The sequence below is a fragment of the Tyto alba genome, unplaced genomic scaffold (genome assembly GCF_018691265.1).
Source record: "Tyto alba isolate M040663 unplaced genomic scaffold, T.alba_DEE_v4.0 Super-Scaffold_2, whole genome shotgun sequence".
In the NCBI taxonomy this organism is placed as follows: Eukaryota; Metazoa; Chordata; class Aves; order Strigiformes; family Tytonidae; genus Tyto; species Tyto alba.
In genome coordinates, this window is record NW_024881282.1 from 76,344,446 (window position 1) to 76,362,994 (window position 18,549).

Below are 18,549 nucleotides of genomic sequence, written 5' to 3' on the forward strand. Positions count from 1 at the left end.
ACCCAGTTGATAAACAGGCTTTTGGAAGCAAGGCTGCAACTACTGAAGCAGCTATTTTTTGGTTTGGTTTAATTTCAGCTGCACCGAGTTCCCTGGGCTAGCTCTCTTCATAACCACTCAAATCCTAGGACCAGAAAATGAGTGGAAGTGGGGGTAGAACAGGGAGAGTAAGACACTCCTCTTTGAGGCAATATGGATTTATGTTGTGCTGAAGCAACCCTGGGAGGGACTGCAGCCTGACCCATCAATGCTCCTGCAGAATCACTAAAGTGAAAACTACTTGTTTTAAGACTGATTTCTCATTTTAGGACTCTTGCTCAAGGCAAAGCTAAATTTCAGATTTGCTCAGTAGTAATCCATAGAAGATGCAAATTATGAACATCACTAAGAACTGCTTCCAAAGTATTTAATTTCAGCTCTCACAAAGGCTATACAAATATGGACTTCCTGAGACTCCTTGCAGTTATTATATTTGTTTGGGTTTTTTTTTTCTTTTTTTTTTTTTTTTTTTTTTTCTGAAACTTGGCCTATCTGTATGCAGAAGAATCAGTCCCAACAAATTCCATGATTTCAAGAGCTAGAAAAAAATATTTCACTCTGTTAGGAAGTATATGCCTTGATACCATGCTTTAAAATATACCTATTATTCCAAATTAATATTTTTTAACAAGAAGTGGACTAAATTAATAACAGTACAGCTTTTGCCCACATATATGCAAAACCAGTAACATAAAAATTAATTTCATATTTTATTATGCTTTGGCAAAACTGTGATAAATAACAGGCCACCTAAAAAACCAAGACTGTACACAAATAGGTATATATAACCATAAATCAGAATCAGTTGCATCTTTCTCTGCTTCTCTTTTCTGAATTCCATTCAGGATGGTTTGGGTCCATTAATTTACAATACGTATCTATAGACCTGAAATTCTGCTCAGGCCAAGCTATGCTGATTGTGCGTGCACACGTATATATACACAAAAGACTAACAGTTAAAAAGGAATCATGCTTGATCCACACAAGCTTTACTTATTTAACATTTCACCCAGCTCAGGCTACGGAGGGAGAGTATCACTTTAGTTCTCATAAACCAGCATGCAGTTGTCATATTTATCCCTCTAATACAACATGCAATGTTTATGCACAATATAACTTTAACTGCAATTTGAACGCATTTTTGTGCATTTTTAGAGTGCCATCTGCAAAGCTTGGCTGAAGCTGAAACTCCACAGCCATGTCTTTAAGCTGTGTTCTATATTAAGCTTCCTAAGTCATGCGCACAATTTCAAGATGATTTTCTTCGAGCCTCTATTTGTAACATTTATTTTCCAGGTGTGAAGACAGGATGGATCTAACACCTCCAGACCCCTCATTGTGGATGGAGTGATGCATTTCACTCATAAGAGAGAAGTAGCAACATTTATTGATATAAAACAGTGATTTAACAAAGTTTGATAGTAAACGCAACAGTGGTTTAAAAAGATTTGATTGCAAGGTTCACTTGATATTTACTGTGTAGACAACAGGGGCAAACACAACTGTCAGAAGAACCCTCCTGTTGACTCACAAGGTTCAGAATGAACCTCCTTGCTTTCTAAACTCCCTCTTAGGAGTCTAGGTGCGGCTGGATTCAGTCCTAGTCCCAGACTTGGTCAACAGTTTATGTCTAACGGATTGTATGTGCGCACTTAATCACTCAGCTAAGATTTCAAAGGATGCTTATGCCCATTTCACTTACTATCTGACATGATAAGGATTCTCTCAACTTCGAGGAGTAACCTTGAGAGGCATCCCTACTCAAGGGGAGATCCTGGCATGCAGCCTGCTGCCGTGCCGATCTGTGAGCCCTGGCCTAGAGTAAGACGATTGTCTCACACAAATACGACTACACCAGCTGTCTTTCAGTTGGTGCATGCTCAACTAGTCCTCAGCTGTTGAGCAAGCTTTATGACCCTTATCTATTGTGTTGTTAGGTGTCTCCCCAGAACCCAACATAAACCAGATGCAGACATCACAACCACCACTGGTGGCTACTGCTTTAGGCTGAAGAGGGGTGGAGGGGCGCACCGCCACACCCCTCCTGTGACTGATGCCGTTGCCCTCTCAAGGATACACTGAGGCTGACCCTCAGCTCTGCACAACCAGCTACCAGAGACACCACACACTCATCTGCGCGCCTGTAAAGGAGGTGGCTGGAGTTAAACTAACGAATACCGCAACTGCATCCACAGCTTCCTTGACTCTACGCCCCAGGCCTAGGCCTGATCCAAACACAAGCACCGCTCCCCTCACACCCCGGAGACACCAGGTTCCCCACGTTAACCCCGACACCCCCCTCTCCCTCACAAGCAGATTCTAATACATGGCTCCAAAGACACCCATGCCCAGGGACATGCGCTATACACGGCTCTCCCTCTGGGATAAAACACTGCCTCACGACCGGAAAAACGGAGCTCCCACCCTCCCCAGCGGGGCCAGCGGCACCGCCTCCACAACCCCCCGCCTTTTCCCGCGCCGCCAGAGCCCACAGACGTCGTTACGGCGCATGCGTGCGGGCTCCGCACCTGCGCACTGGCCGGGAAAGGCAAGGGGCGCTGTGCGCATGCGTAAAAGGCGGCCGCGGGAGCCGGTACGTAGACGGTATGGGAGTGGATGTGGGAAAGCGGGGTGAGCTGTCGGGCGGAGCGGAGCGAAGCGGTGGGGGGAGAGGAGAGGAGAGGAGCGAGGCGGGGAGAGGAGAGGAGAGGAGAGGAGCGAGGCGGGGAGAGGAGAGGAGAGGAGCGAGGCGGGGAGAGGAGAGGAGAGGAGCGAGGCGAAGCGAAGCGAAGCGGCAGACCCGCTCCTGTTGCATTCCGGTTGGGATTCGGTGCCGGGCGCGGCGTGGCGTTCCGTCCCGCCCGGCCCGGCCCCGTCAGCACTGCCCGCGGGCTGGGGCTCGCCCACGGCCTCACAGACGCGTGGCTGAAAGAGCCCTTAGTCCCAGCCTCGTGGGGCGGAGCCGCGCTGTGGAGACCGGCGGTGGTCATTCCCCTCAGCCAGGGCCCGCCCGTGCCGGCCGTGGCCCTGCGGGGCGAGCGGGCTTGAGGGGCAGCAGAACCCTGCGGGTCTTTTCAGTTCTGGCAGTTTTCGTACGGCAGTGTAGGAAGACACGCCAAATGTCGGTATTTTAGGGCCGGTGAGCTGAGAGAGGTCCTCCTGAATCGCCAGATCCAGCCATGAAATCTGAGCTTGTGCTCACATGGACTGAGCTGGAAGGTGTGTGATTTTTGTTCTCGGTCTGGCTGCAGTCACACATACAACCTCCGTACAGCCTTCCCCTGTCACGAGCGTCTTGAATTCAAGCATTGGCTAATGCTAGTCCTTGTGTTAACATTGCCATTTAATCTAAATTAATTGCTTTGTGAGCATGTTTCTCTAAACTGTCTCATGAACTCTAGGATGGGATCCCATTGAAGACTGTAGAGTCAGTAGAGATGCAGGTTTTCATCCCGTGGTTTAAATGTGTCTAGTATAAATTGACATGTGCTGGGGTGTTCGAGAAGCAAACAGAGCTTGCAGACACTGTGATCAACAGGCGATTTGTGTTTTCCTGGTGTGGTGTTGGGCACCAGGGTGGAGAAGCTGAAGTACCTTATGGCTTTAGTTACATTTCGCACACTTAATAAAGTCCTGTTTTCACGTGGTCATTGCAGCAAAAAAGCTGTCCCTTTTCTTAACTCCACACAGACTTTTCAGCCTTTTCTAAAACTCTTGCCCTCCTTGTCTTCTGTTTTGGAGGCTACTATCTACATTTTTTGTCCTTTTCATTCTTGATATTTGTTTCTAGCTCATTTTTAGAGAGCAACATTAATGAAGCTATTCAATTTTTATATCTTCATTTCATTTTGAATCGATACCTGAATAGATAGAGTAGACAGGTAGTCAGACCTGTTCAAAGCTGATCTGATAAAATGGGCCAGGGGTATTGGTATGGTTGTCTGTATGGAAAGTAATTTGTCTGATGCATATCATTATACCTTTTTTTTGACAGCTGCATTACTTTGATTTCTCATGCTTACTATGTTACTGACTTATTTTTCAGATTACTTCAGGATTACGGTGTATTGATACCTAACTGTAGTTCTTGTTAGGTGTGATATGATTAGTTACAAATACGTGTAATTTGAAGTGTTGAATTTCATTATACTAGCATTACTTCTGTTATTTGGATTATCCTTTTTTTTTCTTAATTCCACTTGTTTTTCTTTTGATGATTTGACAATCCTAGTTTTTACTTCAGAAAACACTGAATGTTAACTGTGAAAATTAAAGAGAAAAATCTTTCCTCAAATGTATTTATGGTAATACTTAGTAGGGATTGGTCCCAAAATGAACTTGACTAAATATTTCATTAAATATGCTTGTATTTATGAACCTCTTTGTAGCCCAATAGCTCCCCTGTCAGTGCAACCCAGTATTGCTTTTTTGCTTCAGGACAGTTTGTTTTCTGTTTCCCATGCTACTTCTGATCTCCTTCTGCTAACCTCATCTTTTCTCATGTGTCATTGTACTTGTACTTATGCCCAGCATAACAGATTTGGCTGTAAATATTTATGTTTAAATCTGTTTGGAATGCTTTGTTTATTATATTTGTCTTGCTAATTTACAGATGTTTCTATCTGCAGATGACATAATTTGACTGCGCTACCTAAATTTCCAAGCTTTCTTTTTGGGTGTCAAGTTATGTTACATTTGAAGAAGTTATGTACATTTGAAGTCAGCATCTAGCTCATGAGGTTACTTCAGTTCTCTCTGCATGTTGTCCTTATCACTACAGATAAATCTACTGTCTTTCCAGCAGTTCTAGAAGCTGCAAAGTAGTATCTTTGACTGGGATGTTTGCTCATGTTCTGTCGCTAAAATCCAGCCTTCCCTGTGTTTGGACAATCAAGACCCTTCATCTTCCTTGACTAGTCCTTGTCTAAAAGGTAGACTGTAATTAATACAGCTTTATCTAACTGGATTGGGCTTCTACTATTTTTAAGGAGTATTTCTGGTCTTTAACATCAGCTGGATTTTCTTCATATGCCTCTGCTGCTTTTAAGCTAGGGTAAGATTTCTTGTTAACATGTGAAGAGGCATTATTTTGTCATCCTCATCTTTCCTTACCTCTTCTCTGTTACTTGTAACTCCTAGTTTATTAGCTGTCCGGAGAGGTGATGATCTGTGAGTAATCTACTTCCCTCATTTTATTCTCTTGCTATTTTAAAATGTATATAAAGCCAGAACTAAATATTTCTCCAGTTAACTAAACTATGAGAATTCTCTGTTTTATTGATTTGCTCATACCCTGTAGGCCTTTCCCTTTTTATTTATTTTTTTTTGGATTCTGTATGGTGTGAAAATGTCTGTATAATACCTTACATGGTAAAGTTTGATTTTGATGAAGTCTCTTAAGTCTATCATAATTACACCATTATTCTGAGCTAGAACATCTGTTTAGATTTTATGTCAATTCCTGTTCATTTTCCTCCTTTATGTATATGTCAGCAAATTATAATTAAAACATTTTGTTTTCCAGATCACTACTTGTCTCTGCACCTCAGGTGGGACATGCATGTTTAGGTGACTTTCTACAGGAATATCAAAATGCCTAATCTTGAACATCCAGCATACCCAGCAGCTACCCTGCTTCAACTGGAAAGCTTGGTGCCTTGTCGAGAATCCCAAGTGTCCATGTTGCTGTCAATATTTGGAGAGGTAGTGCTTTTTATATTGCATGTTTGAATAGAACAAAGATGTTCTGCTGTCTCAAAAGAGAGTAGAAATTTAAGGACATTTTTGTGATGATATTATGAACATACTTTGGTTGTCTCTTGGTTTGTTTTTTTTTTTTTTTTTTTGTTACCCATCTTTAACATTAGTGTTCTAGTACATTTGAAGGTTGGAAGGTGTTTTGCAGCTGGAAGGACCCAAACAGACTTACAGCCATTTGTGCCTTGCTGTCTCTGAGACCTGCTTTATCCATGACTGTTTCATCTTTGCCAGTTCGCACCAGGAATTTAGTCTGTCTTCTTCCCTGGTCTAAAGTTCAGGAGTATTCTTTTTTTTCCAGTGGCAGTGTAGGAATTCTGTTTGGCTTTGACATGTTAATCTAATATCTGCATGCCTGAATTCTAAGTATGTGAAATTGGTCTGATTCTTAGTATTCTGTTGCTGGCCATGAAATTTGGAAATCACTGGCTTGTTAATTGATTCTGTTACTGCTTTGTAAAGCTGTGGTAAAAAGTAATGGAGGTTTTTATCTGCAGACTTAAAAGCAATTGATACATCCATTTACATTCAGTTAACAAAAAGGAAATTAGTACCTGTTTCTGGTTCTGCCTTTAATTATAGATAATAATTACATCAAATTACAGCATTTAAGTTTTATGTATTTATTACAAGCATAGTGGCAACAAGTCTTCTTAAAAAAATAGATACCTAAATTCTTGTTAAATATGCAGGTTGGAGTATCTGCATATCTTGCAAAGAAGTGCCTTCAACTTGGATTATTTGATTATCATTGTTTTTCATAAAAACTGTTTATCAAATTTATTTTTGTATTAAGTCCGTGATTCTTAGAAATGAGAAAAACAAAAATAAATAGCTGTTCAGAATGAAATAAAAAGTTAATTATTTTCATTGCATCTTAAAAAAAAACTTATGAAATATACAGCATTAGTACCATTAAATAAATAGAGAAATTATATCAAATATTGCCTTGTGAGAGAAGAGTGAACTCCTTTACTGTCTCCTCCACCAAACCATTTACTTCTTTTCTGTTTGATGCTAATGAAAAGAAAAGCAGTTTGTAGTGTTTACAGAGTATAGGACAATGTAAAGCATGCAATTGTGCATACCAAGAGTTTGTTTCAGTTAACTAGCTAATTTGAATTAAGAGCCCACTGCTTTTCTTTCTTGGTTGTGTGTTTTTGTTCTTTGTTTGGCTTTGGTTGTGGTTTTTTTTTTGTTTTGTTTTTTTTTTTTTTGTTTTGTGGTTTGGTTTTCTTTTGGTTAGTTTTGTTAGTTTTACCTTTGAAAAATATATCCTCGTGCATCCATCAGCAATTTCGCTCGTAGCTTTATGTGATGTGTGATTTTTGGGTTTTATCTTCCCAGCATTTCAGTGAAGATGAAACATAAATTTTGATCACATTGATTCCATAATAATTGGCGTATTTTATATTTAATGCCTTAGTTTAAAAGATAACTTTTCTTTTGGAAGGAGAATTCATTGATAAATCTTTTATCTGTTGAATGAAAAAGAAGAGGGATTGAAACAGAAACAACTTTTTTTTTTCCCTAGCATCAGCAGTTTAGTTTTCCATCCATCTTTATCTATGGACATACATCTAGTGGAAAGACCTATGTGATGCAAACTCTTCTAAACACCTTACAGGTAAGAATGTTCACAATGGATATCTAATTAAGAATTATTTGTAACAGATGGTCCCTCAAACTCACTTCTTTATCAAAATGGTTTGTTTCCTCAGCCATTTCTGCCTTCTTGATTCTTCTCCTCCTTTGCATTCCTGTTCTTAGAAAGCTGTAGGAGTGAGAAGTAGGTCAAGGAGGACTGATAAGACAGATGTTGAAATATGTGAAGTGGAAACTACTAATTCATTGTACAGTTTTGAATTTGGAGCCTTGCATTCCTGGGAAGCTGGGACTACAAACTCTCTTCCCCGTAACTGATAAGGAAAAAAACTACTTTAATGCTCTCCATTGAGAGATGAGTTATATCCTTGATGATTAACCCTGGAGTTGCTCTATGTTACTAACTTGAAGTAGGAACTTTGTCAGGAATGGATTTATTTCAATTGCAGGGACTGCAGGCAGAGAAACCTATTCTTTAAACATTGTGTACTAATCTGAGCTATATAGTAGTGGGTCATTGTGGCTGAATGCATGTTTCTTACAAAAATAGTTGACTTGAAGAGTGATGTAGAGAGGTATGGCCTTAAGTCCATTGCAGTCTCTCATTGGTCAGTGCTGGCAGAAGACTTTCAAGTAGTAGGTTTTTGGCACTTTCGTGGCCCTTCTTTTTCTGACAGCAAAAGTGTATATTCATGCTAGCTTTATTCCTTGTTTTAATTTTTCCCAAAGCAGGTTTTAAAGTCCTCCTAAGTTGAAGGTTGTCATCACAGAAATTTCCATTTAAAACTGTTAGGGCCTATATTTTTGTCAGTCATGTGCTTCAGGGATCTAAATCCAATGACAGGTACCTACTTCATGCCTAAACTATAAATTTCCACTTGAGTGTTCTCATAGCCCTGATACTTTAGGCATGTCCAGAGTATACTTCTCATGTACCTGCAGGACTAGGTTTTATGCAAAACACGGTGACCTTGTCCTTTTCATTACAAATTTTACGGAGGGAGAAAGGTAGAAGACAGTGGTCACAATCTGCTTTCATGCAGTAGCCTTTTGTGCAATGCTTCTAACACTGTGCTACCCACTTGTAACATTCCAAAGATCTAGCCAGACCCTGGAAAGGAATATGATTTCAGCAGCAACTGTTTCTACAGAACTTCCTGTTGCCAAGTATAGGTGTCTCCTACTTAAAAGTGGTGTTGTGAATCACATCTGAGGCACCCAGCTTTCCTTCTGCTATGGAGGTGTAGCACTTTGAATAGGTGCATTTGGAGATGTAGCCCCTGTCTTTTAATACTGTTCAAAATCATAAGAATGCCTTTCATTACATGCTGTTTAAGTGGATTGCCAGCATATACTCATGCTTTCCCACATCTGCTGAATCATATGCCGTATAGTATTTTAAATAGAAAGACTGGAATTAAGTGCTTAGATTTTTTTTTTTTGTTGTTATATACACACACATTCCCGTATCAGAAGTTTAATTTTGCAAGTAATGCATATGTATCCCAATGACTAATGTTTTCCAGAGGTTTTATTGTTCAGTGTAAAAAAGAGCATGTGCCTTACCAGAGAGTGTGGAGGTATGCAAATAGTCTATTTCTTAAAGTAGAGTTGCTAGAAAATTACCTTTTTTCTGTATGAAGGTTTGAATACTATTTTGTAGTCTATAGTGTCCTCTATTTATAGACAAATGACCATAACTTTTCCATATTACTAAATTGGTACTTACAGGTACATTTTATGGATTGCCATAAAATATATCTAATACTCTGCTTTTTCCAAATGCTTTTTGCTCTGAAAAGATCTGGTTTTCTCAAAACGTTCTGCACAAGCAGGCTGATTACACGTCTGATATAGAAGCTTACACTTTATCATTTGTATGCAGTGAATGCCAAAAACATTCAGAGTAATTTTGGGAATGTGCTCCTTTCTTTGTGATACAAGTTCATGTCATCCAGACACTGTAATTTGCAATGGACTATTTTATGATACTGTAATGTGTTACAATTGTCTAGCTTTTGTTTGATCTAAATGCTTTTTAGTTTTCTTTTGTGTATTGCTCACAGTTTTTAAACATAGTTGTAAGATACACTGTATATTTCATATAACGATTCATCAGATCTCTCTTCACTTTGTGGTATATAATATCTTGACTAGGTACATAAGTAATAATACTTTTTTGGCAAGGTTTTTTGGTTTCTGCTCTATATTCTGTTGGCAGGGTGTGGTTTCTTTCATTGTCTCATCTGGAAGGGAAAACTGATTTTGGAATATTTACACTGAAAAAGCCAGAGTTGTATCTTTTTTTCATCCTCTTCAGCTTCCTCATGTGTTTGTGAACTGTTTGGAATTCTTTACTTCACGACTTCTTTTAGAAGAAATTCTCAGTCAGATGCGAAGCTGGTGTTCTGAGACAGAACAGACTTCTCATGTGCCTTGTGATACTTTCAATGACTTTGTACGTCTGTTTAAACAAGCTGTTGCGAGTCATGAGCTTCGAGATCAAACATTGTACATTGTAAGTAATTTCAGTGTTCCAATTTCATTTTGGTTAAGAGAATGTGAGTAATTGTTACCAATAATTTGTATATGAAATATGTGAGTTATAGGTCGGTTTTCACAAAATTTCCCTGTGGATCTAATTCAGAATCTGTTGGTACTGCTTAGATTCTTTCTCTTGGTTTATTGCCTTTAGATGAGGTTCTGTATTTTTTGTGGTTCTAAAACTTTTTATACACAACAACTATGTGGCATAACTAATAATGGACATCAGTGATACTGCATAGTTAAGTTAGGTATGTAATAATAGTACAAAATCTTTAAATATAGAGAGCCTTTATTTGATTTATAATTAGTCATGCTTACCTGTTTCATTGTGAAGATAGCCTCACAAATGAGAATGCAAAGGTGGGCAGCAGGGCAAAAGTCAATTATGGAGCACACAAATGACAAGAATGGGTTGGCTAGAACAAGTTCAAGTTAGAAGTTGTATTAAGCAACTGAAATGCATAATTTCCTCTGTAAAAGTGCTGTTGAGATATTGCATCTTCAACTCAGAGACAAGAACAGTAGCTTCAAAATTAAGATGAAAAAAAAGACAAAAGTGAAAAATTTGATTATATACTCAAGTGGAATAAACAAGCAGACCAAAGGAAAAAGAATCTGAATTTAGATCACAGGAATGATTGAATCAATGTAGTACTACCATACTAGATTTTTACTGGTGTTTTTTTTTCTCTTGTGATAATCAACTACATAAAGGAGTCAAAATTTGCAGACATTTGTAACAGCATTTATTGTGCCAAGATGAACATAGTAACAAAGGACATAGACTCCTCAGAGCTACTTTTTTTTTTTTCTAGCTCTCACTTGGTTGAACAAAATCTATTATCTTAAAAATAGGAATGCCGTAGTGTTAGTGATATGTGACTATATATATGAATTGTGGACCAGCAAAAGATGTGGACTGAAATTTCAGCCCAGCAGTAAGAATGAAGGGTTTTTTAAAAGAGGTCAAACTGATTATTTAAGAAAATATAAAAGTGGTTCAAGAGTGAAAGTTTAATGACCCTGGGTAATCAGTCTGCATGCTTCTCACGGCAACCAACAGGCATACTGCGTTTGTTTTTTGCAATCAGACAAGAAGTTAATGATTTGACTGAACATTCTTCTTTCTGTTTCACAGGCTATAGTTAAATAAGTTTTATATCCACTTAAAAATAATTACCCACTAAGTTATAAATATCTTCATATTATGTCTGGTGGAAACAGTACTATCTCATAGTTTCTTACAGTTCATGAGGTTAATAAATTTGACATACTTCTTAAAAATTGAATGAAGAAAAAAATGTACCAGTACTTGCAATAGATAAGTAGTTTTACATAGATAATTAATTTTAATTTACTGTCACAAAAGTGGTATTGGCATCCTTCAACAATTCAATAAGAACAAAATTTAGAACTAAAATAACCCCTGGGGAATTTCACAAAATGCTTTATATAGTAAAATTTTACTTTCAGGTTAATATTTTAATTAAGCTGTTGTATATCAGTAAAGAATGCTTCATGTGGTATATGAAAATTAAGATCACTCAGAAAATTAGAAAGTTCTAGAACAATGGTTACAGAAAGGAAACCATTAAATACCTAGCAAGATTCAATTGTATCATGTAAATAGTTGCTGAATCAAAAGAATTAAGTATTAAATTAGTATTTGAGTTCTGTTCTGCATGGAAACAGGCAGAAATGGGGGAAATCGTGTATATTAACCTGTGTCATCTGGATTTATTGTAGAATGGTTTAAATTGAGACTGATGGAAGACCAACATGCTGATAACATAAACTGTTAATGCTAATTTATTCAATTTAATTTCAGTAGTAAATAATGTAATATTTCAGCCCAATTAACTGAGAGAAAATGAAGATAAATGTTTACTTTCAAGCAAAGGATTCTAAATGTTTCTCTTAACCCAAGCGTGGGTGCTGAATGCTTGTGATTACTTATGAAAAATGAATTCATTTACTCTAGCTACCTGAAAAATCGGAACTGATGTAACTTGTAGTCATTCATATGTTTACAATATTTAGCACTTTATAGAAGTAACAAGCTACTGTTTTTAATATAAGTCAGCAGACAGTTCTAAAATACATAGTTTTTAAAAAAAGCTGAAGGGTGACAAATCTATGTTAAAACTAAAGAGTGAGGCCTGGATTTATAGGCCTGTGGGTAGGCTGTTTCTGTGAACCACTTGACATGTTCCACAAGCCAGGGTCACAGTATATTTTATCTGCTGTAAATAGACTCTAGTTTGTTTCTCACTTAACTCGTGTTTATTTAGACCTACTTAGGCCAAGACTTTAAAGATTTGTGTTTGGTAGCTTCATGTCACGGGGTCCAAAAAGTAGTATTTTATCAATAAAAATATGTAGCCTCTAGTAATGTCAGTAATGGAAAGCAGTCTTGATCCCTGAAGTCATTTACTATATGAACCAAATGCAGGTGTCAATATAAAATCATATGTTGTATTGTAGCTTTAAATAAATTCCCAAGAAGTGAGAGCTATTATTGCAGAGATACTGCTCTTTCAGGTTTTTTTCCTGTATGGTGTGGTTTTGAAATACTGTTTTCATAAAATGTTTTTTGGTTGTCCACATAAAATTCTTTTTCATATTGTGGGCAACAGAAGTGATAGATATCTTAATGTTTTGGTGTGGTGGTAAAGTGAAAAAGGATAGCAAAATACAATTTTCTAGGGACCTATAGTTTCTCTTTCAACAGCAGTAATTCAAAAGAAGTAATGAAGTTCAGAATTTAGATTACATTATATGTAATAAATGAAACACAAAAGAAAGACATTTCTATTATCTTTCTTCATTTCTGTCAAGATTTTAAGTGTAGTGGGAATATAAATTTTTTTGCCAAAGGGTAGCCATGCAAGTTTTCATGCTCCAATTTTTTTTCTCTAGGCTCCAAAATGTTAGTTGTGTAGATAAAGTGCTTCCTGTTTAATCTGTACATATGGTGCATACTTGTTGGTGCTATGCCAGGTTTTCATATAATACAATAAATCCTGTGAATTTCTAGGGTGCAAACTACAGCAAGAAAAATTTCAAAATTCAGTTGTGTGAATTCCAGATAACTAACTTTTTGAAAGTATCAGCTCTTATTTCTGAAAAATAATTTCATAGTGGGAAAAGATAGCTCTCCTACAGTAAGCATGTTGATATAGTGTTGCAGTGCTACACATAATCTTTTAATATAAGAAGAATTTTGGACAAAAACTGAGCTTTTAGTGGTTGATAAGGCTTTGTCAATGATTTTCTTGACTGGTATACTTGTGTTTTAATTCTCACTGCCACGAGGCATGAGAATGTTGCTTCTCTGGGGATTGTATGTTTTTTTTTTTTAGGTGGTGGAGCTGCTTGGTCCTGGAAACACACCTGAAGTGTCTCTCTGATGTTGCTTGTTTAAGGGATCTTGATACTTAAGTGGTTTTTGCTGTCTAAAAGCCATTGGTGAAATGAGTTTCCAGCAGCTAAGAATTAATTTTAAGTCCATGTCAGAATGGAAACTGACAGTGTCTATATTATAACATCATTGTTTTGTTAAAAGGTACTGGATAGAGCAGAGCAGCTGAGGGAAATGGAAGCAAACATCCTGCCAGCATTTCTTAGGCTTCAAGAGTTGGTGAGTGGAAAAAAAAAATTAATGAATGTTTCGTGCATAGTGAAAGTAACTGAATGTGCTATCTGTCCATCTAGGCTGAGATCAAGATAAGTGATTCTTTAGATGAGAAAAGTTGCAAAATTAATCCAGCACCCTCCCCCCTGAAATTAACTGTCAGTGATCAAAACTAGAAACCAAACCAGAATTTAAACATTGACAGGTTTTCCTTGTGCTCATAATTTTTTTTTAAAAAATTCTGTTTAATAATATCTTGGTTTACAATATCTGATCTGTTGTAGATTCTTTTGAGACTGGTGCCAGATACATAGCTGTCTTTTCTAGATTATTTTTGTTTTAAAGAAGAATGTGCAATTCTTCTACTCTTCATTTAAAGTTCTGTAATAATTGCAGAAAACAAATCTCAGGCAGCCTATAAGGAGAGCTTCAACGTAGCTCCTATTGGCTTGATGCAAATAAATAAATAAACCCCCTTTTAGAGTTTGTCAGATGTTTGTGTGGGAATCCAAAGTCTGCTTCTGAGTCAGCTGCTGATTCAGAGAGTTCAATCACATTGAGTGAAATCAGCATCGGAAGTGTGAATTTGCAACTCTGGAAATGTTTGTCTTCCTCAAGTTTCTCCCATGTGAAACTTCACAACATTGCATGGTGGCTGGCTTGAGGATGGTCAGTAGAGCGCCAGCTGCTTCATTGTGGCTGGAGCTGCTCAGCTCAGCAGCTGTGAATGGACTTTGTGAAAGCAGAGTGTTTTTACACTTTTACTGAAATGGTGCCACAGTCTGTTTCTGGACTAAACCACTGTATCTTTCCCGCTATAACTGCTGAAGTATTGAAGTTTATGCCTTGGAATAAGGACAAATGGTGCATCCTTTGAAAAGAACTGAAGACAAAAGCAGAAGATGGTGGTACTTTGAAATGTCTGAACATCTAAATAGCTGAAATTGCACTTGTTATCTCAAGACTTTTGTGTAATACTCTTAATGTTCTGGTGACACTGATTTCTCTATTTACTGAGTGAAGACTGATTCACAGCTGTGTTCTTAATCCTGGCAGCTGGCTCATTTTCTGGCTCTTTTTGTTGGTTCTGCCCATGTTCTGGATTTTGCTGCCCCTGAAGCAGAAACAGCCTGTCGACAGAAAAGGAGGAAAATTTAAGCCTATGATTGCTGTTCAGGGACCAAAAAACGATAGGCTAAGACTTAAATATGCTAGAGCAACACCTTCAAATTCAAACATAACCTCCAAATCAGTTTGTGAGCTTTCTTGAATGCTGAAATTCCACTTGTTTAAATTCTGGATTCTGTACTGAGGCTTTGTAAAACTTGTGCAGCTGATGTTGCAGAGGAGTGTTGTAGGAGCAAACCTACTGCATTGCCTCCTTTCCTGGAGTGAAAGGACACAAGAAACTTCATTAGTGGTGAAAGATTTCATGGGACTGGGGTATTGTTGATGAATAATGGGTCACAGGATGTTTGATTTCTGTGAGGAATACCGTGGGAAGTATTTAAGTTTTTCATATAGGAAGGTCTGTCAGAACTGCAAATACCTTAGTACTTTTCTCATCTAAAATAATAGGAAATCTGGGAAAAGAGCAGAATGGAAAGAAATCTACAGAAAGATGCTCTCCCGTTAAAGGAGAAACAAGTTATATAAAAACAGAGAAGGAAGCAATAGTGAAGAGTATGGGTGGGTGCCACTTTGGAAAGAAGTGTGAAGAGTAAAGAAATGAAGTTTCTCCCTGAATTTCAGGGAAGGGGAATAGCATTTAAACTTTTTTTCAGGTCATTCACAGCTTGTATTAAGCACTGTCAATCCAATCACCATACTTCCTTGTTTATTTTCTTAAGGTGCCACAATAGTTTCAAAATGTTTTTCTTGAACCCTATTTAAAAGCATCTTTTGTTATGCAGAACTTTTAGTATGGTTGCAAAAACCTTACACAAAGGGAGAATGACTTGTCATCTTCACAGATAGTTAGCTTCATATTAAAAACTTGATATATTGAAGGGTGACCAAGAGAAGGAATAGTTTTTTAATATGAAGTGTTTTGTTATCTATTGACCAAAAGATCAATCTCAAGGCAAATGTATTGTCAATAAAAACTTGGTTAAAAAGAATATGTTACTGCATATAGCCATTGTTGATAACTAGAAGAACAGTAGATTACACAGTTAATATTACGTTTTTGTTTTTAAAGACTGGCTTACCTTTAAAATAAATTACTAGATTCCTTTTTTTTTACTTTTTAACTCTTCCTGTTTGTTCTGAAAGTGTGGGTTTAATTAATAAAGTAAAATGCTGTCTTAATTCTTAGAAGTAAGGGACGGAATCTACTTGGTATTGTCTAGTACCAGGGCTCTATCATCCTACGAAGCTTACATGTCAGTGATATGTCAAGGAATGCAGAGAAATCTCATGTTACTATGAAAATCTACAAATGTATGTGCTTCTTGATTAGGCCAGCTGAAGCTTTATTAGTTTTCTAGCAATTAGTATTAAACTGTAAATTTGATGATCTTCGTTGAACAGAAGAGTGACCAATAATTTTTCTCATTGATATTGTAACATGCAGTATTATAATTTTCTTTCTCTGTCTATCTGTAACTTTTTTTTTCTTTTTTTTTCCTCTTCCCTGTGCAGACTGACAGGAATGTGACGGTTATCCTGCTCAGTGAAATAGTATGGGAATTGTTCCGTCCAAATACTGGATGCTTTGAGCCATTCATCTTGTATTTTCCTGATTACAGCATAGGTAAACTAATTCTTTAATCTGCTTTTCGGGGACTGAATAATACTTATTCAAATAGCATCCAAATGTTTTTTTCTGTGGTTATCAGTATGCCTTTTACAGAATCCGGAATATGTAATAGCTACTGGAATGTAAAAGTATATATTCACACAACTTCTGAAAGACTTGTATCTTCACTTGCCAAAACATCTAGAAGTAACATTTTGGTTCCATTTTATTTGCTGGTTCTTTTAATAAGTGTAGATTTTGTTTTTTTTTAGCAATGATTATAGTTTGTTTTTCCACTTAACTTGTAAATTGTGGACAGTTTATTAAGTTAGCTTTAAATAAGCAAAATTTATTTTTGTTTAACAGGACACCTGCAAAAAATCTTGTCACAGAATCATCCCCCAGAATATTCTGCAGATTTCTATGCTGCATATATCAATATTCTGCTTGGTGTCTTCTACATGGTCTGTAGGGACCTGAAAGAACTTCAGCATCTGGTGAGATGAGCTTTTTTAGAGTTGTTTTGTTTTGGGGTGGTTTTTGCCAAATGAATTCTGAAAGTCTAGGTTTATTGTTGAATATGGACAAAGAGAAAATCATAGAGTAGTTGGGTTGGAAGAAATCTTTAGAGGTCGTCTAATCCAACACCCCTGCACTGAGCAGGGACATTTTCAACTAGTTCGGCTTGCTCAGAGCCTCCTCCAACTTAGCCTTGAATATTTCCAGGGATGGGGCATTGACTACCTCTCTGGGCAACCTGTGCCAGTGTTTCACCACCCTCATCATAAAAAATGTCTTCCTTATATCTAGTCTAAATCTACCCTCTTAGGAATGTGTTAGCTCAAAATGCAGTTTTTTTCCTTAACAAATGTTGCAGTTGTTTGGGTGTCTGTAAAGGGTTTCCATTGTTACGTAGTTTTCTGGTCAGAGGCAACAAAAGCTGCACTAATGAGGAGCCTGTCTGGATGTGGTTCACCCAGCCTAGAACTTCCACTGGTATGTTTGAGCTCAAGAGGCTGGTTGATATTTAGAGAGTGGCTGAGAAGACCAGGCTACCTATTTTCACCTTTGGGATAAGGAGATAAATGTGATGAAACCTTTTATGCCTAACTGATAAGTACAGCAGAAGCAGTTGCTGCAACTGCAGCAGTTTTTGCAGGACTATTCCATTACAGGCTCAGGTAATGATTTTTTTTGTTTGTTTGCAATTCAGACAGAGGAAGTGATAGTTATGATTTTACTCTTTCAAGCAATGATAGGCCTCACTGTGCTTATTTTCTCTTCAAGTTCTTTTTACATGTGGTTACATGACTTTGTTCTTATCGCTACCTTCTTGCTTGCATGGATCTTCTGTTGTATTTGTTTCCTGGATTATGCAGTAGAATGCCAGACAGCTGCTTTCAACATTCGAAGGGATAACTTCAGTTACATGGTCTCAGCATGTCCAACCTCAAGCTCTGTTGTTTCCCATGTTTATTAAATGTATCTTGCCTCCCAGCATTCTTTATACTTCAGCTTTATGGGAAATTTAACTTAAAATCTGAAACATTTTCCTGTATTATTTACGAGTGTAAAGTTTTCACTTTATTTGCATCCTACATGGATTTTAAGGTGACTAAGCTGCTACAAGCCAGATCTGTTGTACAGTTTTACAGAAACATAGCATATTAATTTGACTGAATGACTTAGAGAAGTTAGGATTGACATAAATGTTTTCGTTGTCTTTCTTTTGGAATTAAGAATAGCATAGTAAGTCAAAGTTCCTGCAACATAGTCATGCCTGAAGGAACAAACATACATTGAAGATAATTAGAAAAAAGGACTTCTAATCATATATCAATTGAAGAATGCAATGGCAAGCAAACTAACAGAAGAAAAATAAAAATTACTTGCCAGTAACCTTTACATAAGAAGACCTGAATAGCAATAGCAGTTATTAAGTAATCAGATTATTATTTAAATAAGTATACTGTGTACAAGGAAATTGTGCAAATTTGAAGTCATCTGTGGTTATGTCCAGTGAACAAATCAGTGCTGGTAAGATGATCTGAATGTCCTGCCTTCATTTCCATCAGGAAAATGTAGCTAAACTTCAGCTGAGCTTACATGTTAACTATAGAGGTTTTATATTTAAATGAGACTGTGTCTCCGTCAGATTTCAGCAAATAGAAACTAGGGTCACAGTTCTTCTAGACATGTACTTGACTGGCTCTGCTTATCAGAATAA

The 18,549-nt window shown here is 37.4% G+C and overlaps 1 protein-coding gene across 5 annotated transcripts in view; it reads left to right on the forward strand.

Moving 5' to 3' along the window:
- Positions 1-2,581: 2,581 nt before the first annotated feature.
- ORC5 (origin recognition complex subunit 5) overlaps positions 2,582-18,549 on the forward strand; it is a 75,869-nt gene continuing 59,901 nt past the window's right edge. Inside the window, exons 1-8 of one of the 5 annotated variants that reach the window (XM_032996322.2) lie at positions 2,613-2,632; positions 3,174-3,258; positions 5,564-5,742; positions 7,331-7,423; positions 9,722-9,919; positions 13,514-13,588; positions 16,226-16,337; positions 16,689-16,819. In XM_032996322.2, the coding sequence (XP_032852213.1) occupies positions 5,632-5,742; positions 7,331-7,423; positions 9,722-9,919; positions 13,514-13,588; positions 16,226-16,337; positions 16,689-16,819 (720 nt within the window). In that variant the 5' untranslated portion in view covers positions 2,613-2,632; positions 3,174-3,258; positions 5,564-5,631. The other 4 variants (XM_032996323.2, XM_032996325.2, XM_032996324.2 and 1 more) reach the window with 4 other exon arrangements.